Below are 9,251 nucleotides of genomic sequence, written 5' to 3'. Positions count from 1 at the left end.
GTTACTTCAAAAATCACATGCATCAATTTAGTACACATGGTGTTTCAGATTAATATATTTCATATATTTGTGCTTTTTATTTTTTTTATGTATATTTTATATTTTTTCATATATTTGTGCATAATTTATATTCTCCTGGGGCCTCTCTCTTGCCTACATACTGCTTGTTCTCTCTCTGACATGTCCCCTGACATGTTTTTTTTCCTTAGTAGTCCCCTAATAGTGTATCTGTAATCTCTTTCCGAAAGTGGCAAAAATAATGCCACTTTTAGCCAGTCCCACAATATTTCCCCAGGAGGCACCATTTTGGTGTGTGTAGCTTTAAATGCTTATGCGGAGGAGAGAGGCGGGACGAGGAGGAGAGTGGCCTATGGAAGTGACGAATATTCACAAAAATTTTATCAACACCATTCACCAACAACAATGTTTCATGCAGACAGGAAGTCATGTCGGCATTGTACGATTCATTGATAGAATTATAAGGCATCTTCAGGGTTATGTTAACTTTTGGCCAATTGTACACATATCAAGAAGAAAATCCATCTCTCTGATGTGGTGGGTCCAGTTCTGGGGTACCCCAAGTTCAGTATGGATAAACATTGCAGCATGTGCTCGATTGTGAAGTTGCAAGCTCATCATATTTCCACCTAGATAGAGAGAGAGAGGCAGAAGAGAAGGGACTAATTAAGCTGACACTAGATCAGTCATGATGACATGTTGTCTCTGGAGGTCTGACCCACTTTCCACTTCGGCAGAGTGTATTGTAACCGTAAGCCACTCACCAGAAGATCCTCGGTCAGGCCAATCTACTTCTAAACTTTGGAGTTTTATTTCCAAAATATTTTTCTGCTACAACTGAGTATACTATTTAGTTCTGAATCATTCAGGTGCATATATGGAATGTAAAAAGTATTGTAGAGACGAGAAGAGACCAGCAGAGTAGCTCAAAGAAGCCTTTCATTAGCTAGCACCATCCAGGTAACAACACAAGAGTTTAACAATTGATGCATTTGCCCAATATCACCACACTCCCCCTTCCTGCTCCAGTTACTCCCCACTACCAGGCAACAGCCCACTAAATTCCACAACACTCACCCTAACGGTGGGTAAACCTTGCCTCACTAACCCCAGAGGCGGCCCTTATGCTAATCAGGCCAGCCCTATTGGCTGCCAATGCTACAGTTTTGTTTGTGTGCTCACCCCTCAGTACAGGCTTCTTCGTGCATGCAGTATGAACCATGACTGGTCCATACAGTTGGTTTTGGTGACCTGCATGTTTTTATTAGTCTTAGTCATGTCCATACTCATTTTAGACTAGTCAAGTTTCAGTCAATTAAAAAAAGTGTGACGCCCAAGAGCTGCTTGCCGCACACAACTGCTAACATGTAACCTGATTATGGAGTCCTGATCAATCCAAGATGAAACCAATTAGCTGGGGATTGGTCAGGACTCAATACGAACAGGCAGTTGATGCCCAGCTGCATTAATGTGGACTTCCTTACCTTGCATTTGGTTTGTTTAGTTCCTGTCATTATGACACATGCCTTCGGGTATGTTTGTTTACTCCTTTTGGCCCTTGTGCTGTTTTCTTTGTTCTATTGAATAAAATCCCTTTACATCAGGTTGGAGACACTGGAAACAGAAATGTGATATAATAACCAGGGCCGAACCTTCCGGCACGTGCAGGCCCTGTCTCTGCATGTCCCCTTTTACGCTTTCTGCCACCCCCAGGGAGGTCGTGTCGGACCCTCTGGCGGCTGCTTACCATACCACAGGGAGGTGCCTTTTGAGCATGTGCACGTCTTAGCTTCCAGCTCCCCTCCCTACACTACGCACGGAGGCGGTCCCGTACCATCCGGTGACTGCTTACCACAGAGCCGTGCCTTCTGGTGTTGCGCAGCCCCTGCCACTGCATGGCCCTTTAGTTTCGCCGGACCCCTGATGGCTCAACCCCTTTGGCGTCTGTTGCCCCCCTTGCATCCGGCTGGATCCTCACTGCTGTTCTGCTGTGGAACGTCCTGGCAGAGGGTCGGCATGTCCACTACCAAAGCTGGTTAGGCGGGTTCTCCATGAGGCAGTGCTAGCAGCACAGTTGCTGGCTGGCGACTTCCCATCGCCCTTGTCTACCAGCTTACCCCTGCATTGCCGTCTTCCTCCTTGCCGTCCATTTTGTTGTCATTACACTACAGGAAGTCACGTGCGCCCACACAGACCTTTTAACGATAGAGGAAGGGAACAATGGGAGGTGCCAACCCGGCACCGTCGGCCCACAAGTTCGCCTCGTCTTTGCTCCCATCGTCGTCTGTTTCCTCCCAGTCCATGGGGAGGCTTCTCAGCATAGCGCAGAGGTCCTAGCATGACATGGTGAAGATTGTGGGGGTCGCATTCCCTGCGCTCGATGCACACGTCACCTCTTCGCTGCTCTGATGACCTCGTCCTTGCTTTACTTACTCACCCGCAGACCTTGGGCAGAGACAGGACATTTTTGCAAATGGGATTTATTAAATAATATAAAAGAAAATGGCACAAGTGCCAAAATACAAGGACCAAATCACAGAACTGAAAACAAATCACATGCAGTAATGTTCACAACACATTAATACAGCGGCCATGTCTGCATGCTGCTTCATGGGTTTTATGGAGTCCTGATCCATTAAGCCTTAAACCAGTGTCACCTGGGACGGATCAGTTGTATAGGCACCATGGCCCCAGGGCGTCACATAAATACTACTACATAATAATAACACAATTAAATGAAAGGAAACTATTGTATCGTTTTAGTCAATTAAATTGCAGAGACATTTAGTAAGTTTTTTGTAAACCACATTTAGGCTTGTTTTATTTGTCAACAATATTAGATAATGTATTTCCTTACAGTTAGGGTCATTTTACCTGTTTTGTCTTGTTGAGGTTAATTGTCTTAGTAAAAGACAATGCAGTAGATTTAGTAAAAATAAAAATTATAATAGGAATATATTTATTGCACTGCACCAGATGCAGGTGGCACATAAACGGTCACACATTCAAACAACAAACTTTTTTGTCATTGTGATACACAGCAGCACAGCACACGATGCACACAGTGAAATTTGCCCTCTGCATTTAACCGATCACCCTGAGTGAGCAGTGGGCAGCCATGACAGGCGCCCGGGGAGCAGTGTGTGGGGACGGTGCTTTGCTCAGTGGCACCTCAGTGGCACCTTGGCGGATCGGGATTCGAACCGGCAACCTTCTGATTATAGGGCCGCTTCCTTAACCGCTAGGCCACCACTGCCCCATTCATAATGGGGAAGTGGCTTCATTCATAATGAAGCCATTAAACTGGCGTTTTAGAAAACTGTTCAATGGTGAGGGGTTACATCAGAGATTATAAAGATAAAGATTCAGCCAAATTTACTGTGCACTGTACATAAGAACACAACTAAGTATATAACTACGCAAATGTAATGGGTTCTAAATATTTCTCTGTGTGTAAACCTGAATATAGTTTCAAAGTGGAATAGCAGTGGAATATCAAAATGGAAAGAGCAGAAAAATGATAGGATATGTTTCATTCAGCATAAGGAGGTCATGAGACACCTAACATAGTATTCAGGTTTTATGCCATTTGAAACCTTCTTGTGGGTCAAACCTTCTTTGTCTCCTTAGGAAACTCAATCCATGTTTTAGTACTGAAGGTGTGTGAAAACTCTGCTGGACCTGTTTAATCCTGATGGCTCTAGTAACAGATTTTTAGTAGACACAGTGCAAATCTGCAACCACAATCATAAGACTTAGCCCAAATACAGTATGGGCAAAATGAATGGCTTAAAAAGGTGATATTGTCAGTGGAACAAGAGTTTAAAACAATTTAATGTATTTTTTATTTATATGTGGATAACTACACTCAGATTTATATGCATTCAACCTTTAACAAGTAATTCTTGTTGTGGGAGACATGTTCTTTACTACCAACTTGTCCACGAAAAATCAGATAGTGAAAGAATGACTGTGATAAACCAATAAATGTAACAAAACCTGTCTCGACATTCAACTTTTTCAGATAAACAGTCAACAAATCTCTACTGATAAAGGCTACGAGTAATACACACTGATGTACACTTTCAATGCTTCACCCATGAAATTATTTATCATGTTTAAAAATGGCAGTGATTCCACATTTGCAACACAGAAAATCCAAAATGCCAGAAAATCACAGTGACAAGAACAAAGATTTAGGGAAAGTAGACACAGATTATATCTAGACTTACATTTTAGTATATGGCTGATCACGGGATACTTGCATATGCATTTTGTTCTGCATGTATATGTGAAAAAAACCGGAACCTATAAATATGTAATACATTTGTATTTGTGAATCTAAAACAATTGCCTTTTCTAACACTATCATTTGTGCAGCTGAAATTGCAGAAGATCCATGTTGAGTTGACAGATGTTAATTAGAAATTCTGTCTGGTGTGTTTTCTCATGCTGCATAGATCCAGATCTCGTTGTGCCTGTTTATCAGAGTCCAGGGAGAATCATATCCTGCTGCAACAAACTTGTACTGGACAAACTGCTTTCCAGCAGCCTCAAGACTTGCCTTCAGTTTGTTCCTGTTGTCGAAGCCATCATCCAATGAAGCCACACCGGTGAAGGTTCTTGAGAAAGTAGAAAAACATTTCCTTAAAAATTTACTTCACTTAGACTTGCAAATCTGGCCGGGGCAGGGTTATTATATTCTCACCTGACATAGACTCTGCCTGCAGGCATGTTGGTCTCCCTTATACTTTCATCATCTGGTTTGGGCAGGTCAGTACTAGGTGGGACCGGCATAGAAACAGACACTTGGGTCATAGTCCCTTCTTGTACTGAGATGATCACAGGCCATGGCAACTGGATGTCTTCATCTAACAAGTAAAATGAAATCAATCATTTAAGCAACCTTTTTTTTTTTTTTAGCAATATTACAATCAAATTTCACCTACTTCTGTCATTCTTCCCTTTTGTATAATGATGCAGAGTCCAGCAGCCATTCTTCACATCATTCTCAGTCATGCTGGGTATGTCCACTGTGATCCAGTGGCTTGCATTGTAGAAACGTTCTTCAAATCCCTGATTTACAGAAAAAAGTTAGAATTTTAGACAAATGAGAATTCTCAGTGATTGAATTGCACAGAGCAATTAGAAAGATAAACAATTGTTGTCCAGAACTTTAAACTTTAAAACAGATACATTAAAATGTCAAGGCCACAGCGTATTAAAATCTGCATTTTGGGTGAATAATGTTTACCTCATACTGCTGAACCAGAGTGAACTCGGGACAATCATAACCATGGCAGAATGACGGAATTTCCCAGCCTGCTGCAGGGCCTGAGAAAGCACTATAAATCCACAGAGTAACAGCAACCTGCAGCTTCATCAGCTTCATCTTCCCTCTCCAACACCCCGAGAGAGACTGGTGTTGTTGGACTAGTCAGTCCAGTTAAAAAAAAATCAGGACCTGCCTCCATTTCCTGTAAACGTGATGTATTTTAAGGGCTCTTTTAAAATGCCACACCCAACAAGTTATGTAAGAAATGTGGGCCTTCAAAGAACTGGCCTGAATCCTGCTACCATTGTGATTTTGAGGTTTTAATATGTCTCAGAAAAATAAATAAAAATATTGTATGACATATCATATGAGACACAAAACTAAAAACTCAATCACAACAGGTGACCTGCTAAGGGTTGACCTGATAAGGGTTTATATAAACTGAAAACAGTGAGGTGAAGGTACAGGTTAAGGTATAGCAGTGTGTGGGGACGGTGCTTTGCTCACTGGCACCTCAGCGGTGCCTTGGAGGTCCGGGCAATATTCCGTTTACAGGTCCACTTTTTTACTCCTTCGTTCAACCAGTTAAACTATTAATAAAAACAAGTGAGTATTCTGCACAGCAGTGTTCTGCATCAGTTTCTTGCCATCATGTGGTTACGGGAATGCGGTCCTGCAAGCACAGACATTTGTGCAGCAGAATTTTGCAACGGATTCAGGAAACTGGGGAAAAGGGCGAAATTGATTTATATTCTAATTCACACTACAGTTGCCGTTTTCCAATCCAAGTAGCCTGATGAACACATACAAATAAATGACTGGGCATGTAGTTGTCTTTCAAGTAAAGGGAATATTTTATCTACATGTAAAAGATCAAAAGACTCACGTCACAAGCAGGAAAAAACCTTTTGTGTGACACATGTACCTGTCATGGCCGCCGTTCCACCACCAGGTGGACGGCATCATGTATCAAGCTCTGTGGCCATTGTGAAAGTGAAGTGATTGTCATTGTGATACACTGCAGCACAGCACACGGTGCACACAACAAAACGTGTCCTTTTGACCATCAGCCTTGGTGAGCAGTGGGCAGCCATGACAGGCACCTGGGGAGCAGTGTGTGGGGATTCGAACCCACAACCTTCTGATCACAACCGTCCTTTTCCTTACCCGCTGTATTACGTTGTTATCCCTGACGTTGACTGCCACGTTACTTGAGTATTCTTCCGGATTGTCCTGTCCTTGGATTTGTCCTGTCCCTGAATCACCTGTCTTTGAATTACTCTTCCTCCTCACCCTCTGATCCATTTTGATTTGTTGCTGAGCTGAAACTTTTTTTACTGTGAAAGGAAAGCAGTGTAACTGAGCCTCCAAAATATGTCAGTGTTGTATCTGATATAAAAGTCACACTTTATGTTCAATTCTGCTGCTACATAACCCAATTTACATAAAACACACGTCTAATTCAGTGTTCAGACAGCAAGGTAGTATTTGCTGAGTTGCACAGCTTCACGAAATTCAGCTGTTAAAGCCTCATTGAAATTCCATGGTGATTCCTGGATGACAACCTCCATCCTCAGGAACAGAACATTATGCAGCATTACAGTTGTCCATGACTTAAATTCTGGTTCACTATCAACAAGAGCAGCAACTAAACACCATATGATGATATTTATTTTGAGATTGGTGCGGCGCACCGTCTTGTCCAGCACCTTCTTGTCCAGTCATAAAGCTGCTCAGATGGCTTCAACAGCCCAAAAAGCAACACTGTGCCAAGACATTTTTATCTCACATCATAAGTGGCCAGTAATGTTGTCACTGTGTGACTTATCTATTTGCCTGGGTGTGTAAAGGATGACCTGTGTTGTTGTTGTGACCCAGTCATTGTCCCCAAATACAAATAATTCAAATATGATACTTGAAGCTTGAAAGCTTACGTGGCATACAGTTTTTTTCTTTATAATTGCCCCAAGGTTACTATTCATTTTAATTGTGAACCAGTCATGGGCATCATGGGCATACATGACAAAACCAGACCGCAATTTTGTCAACCAACTGGATGAGTAGTGAGCCCAGTGAACACACTACAGCAAGTGGGCCACAATAAAACATGTTCTATGCAATTAACCCATCTACATGTGGAAAAGTGAACAACTATCTACAGGGCCTTGAGATCAGTGGGAATGGTACCTTGTTCACAAGTACCTCACTAGTATCTTTTCTTGGCCATGACTTGAACCTGCAGTGCGGCAATGGTGGCCTAGTGGGTAAGGAAACATACATATAATCAGAAGGTTGCCAGTTCAAATCCCGTGCCACTGAGGTGCCACTGAGCAAAAGCACTGTCACCACACACTGCTCCCCCGGCACTTTCATGGCTGCCCACTGCTCACCAAGGGTGATGGGTTAAAGGCAGAGGACTCATTTTGTTGTGTGCAATGACAATCACTTCACTTTCCATCACGTGGTCCATTAGGACATTGTAAAAAAATGACATTTAAACAACAGACACGTTTAAGTAAAAACTGACAAGTTTCAACCTCAATATTGTATGAGTCAAGTCAAAGTCCACTTTATTGTCATCTCACTGTACACAAGTACACAGAGAGACGAGATTGCGAAGCGTTGGAGATTCACAGTCTGCAAAAAGACATAGTGCAAATGGAACAACACACAACACAAAAACATGACAAAGGACATTGTGCACAATGTCCCATAAAATAGTGCAGGTCGAGACAAACTAGACAAACCAGCAGACAAGTAGCAGAAATGACAGTATATCAATGTGTGGATGTATTTAGTATAAAGTGTATGTGCTATATGATATACTATGACATTAATGGCAGTAGTAGTGATATGAAATTATATCATGACCATAATGACCATAACACAGCAGCACAGTGTGAGGTAGTAAGAGATTAAAGTGCAGGTTGTAATACTTCAGTTAAAGTGCAGAGTGCAGTATCTTGTCTACTTTTGGTTCTGAGACACCATAGAAGAATGCTGATGTTTCTACCATCTTGTTTCTTCTTCTTCTCTCACAGTACAATCAAAGATGCAAGAATTTTTGCAATGCATGCGGCTGTAGTAATGAGCGGACAAAGAATCAAAGCATAACATTTCAGATTTTATCATCTTGTATGTTACAAAATTGTGTGTGTGTAGTTTTGGGTGTAGCGCAAAATCTTACCACTTTACTTTACTTTGCAGACGCTTTTATCATTCTCATTCGATTTCTTCAGATTTAGAGTTTACAAAACTAAGAGCCCTGATAAGGCCTAACTTGTCAGAAAAAGAACATGCTCGGAAATTGTTAGGTGCTAGACGAGGAATTTTATTTTTTTTATTTTGTGCAGTGTGTGTGCATGTGCGTGTGTAAGTGTTAGACTCGTCTGAAATACTTTTTGAACAAATGGGTTTTCAGCTGCTTCTTAAAGGTGGTAGTAGTCTCGGCTAGTCAAATGGAGCAGGGCAAGTTGTTCCACCAGCCAGGGTCAACAAAGGAGATTAGAGTCGATTGGGATCGGAGACCCCGTGAAGAGGCTACTACTATTGAACCAGAAGACCCAGGTTCAAACCCCACTTACTACCATTGTGTCCCTGAGCAAGACACTCAACCCTAAGTTGCTCCAGGGGGGGACTGTCCCTGTAACCACTGATTGTAAGTCGCTTTGGATAAGAGCGTCTGATAAATGCTGTAAATGTAAAAATGCAAATGTAAATTTGCAGATCTGAGAGGGCGTGCAGGAGTGTAGCTACCACTAGAGGGCAAAGCGAAGGTTCCTTAACGAGGACTAAAACCGAGCAGAATAAAATATTATGGTAATATGGTTAAAAAAAATATATTTATGGTAAAAAAAAAAAATCCACATAAAAGACGCAGGGTCTCAGGAGGATGAGATAATACGGGATCTTGCTCAGCACGCATCGACAGTGACGTTTCATCCTCAAACGGCAGAGG

The 9,251-nt window shown here is 42.0% G+C and overlaps 1 protein-coding gene across 1 annotated transcript; it reads right to left on the bottom strand.

Annotated features, from left to right (window-relative positions):
• Positions 1–3,834: 3,834 nt before the first annotated feature.
• On the bottom strand, positions 3,835–5,426 carry soul2 (heme-binding protein soul2). The gene is made up of 4 exons (XM_028989748.1): positions 5,273–5,426; positions 4,968–5,094; positions 4,727–4,889; positions 3,835–4,640 (listed from the first exon to the last, which is right to left on the bottom strand). The coding sequence occupies exons 1-4, from the start codon at positions 5,408–5,410 to the stop codon at positions 4,466–4,468; spliced, it is 603 nt and encodes a 200-aa protein (XP_028845581.1). The 5' UTR covers positions 5,411–5,426; the 3' UTR covers positions 3,835–4,465.
• Between the last annotated feature and the right edge of the window lie 3,825 nt (positions 5,427–9,251).

This window comes from Denticeps clupeoides, chromosome 8, assembly GCF_900700375.1.
Source record: "Denticeps clupeoides chromosome 8, fDenClu1.1, whole genome shotgun sequence".
Classification (NCBI taxonomy): domain Eukaryota; kingdom Metazoa; phylum Chordata; class Actinopteri; order Clupeiformes; family Denticipitidae; genus Denticeps; species Denticeps clupeoides.
Note: the sequence above shows the minus strand (reverse complement) of the source record. Positions and strands in the feature narration are given on the sequence as shown.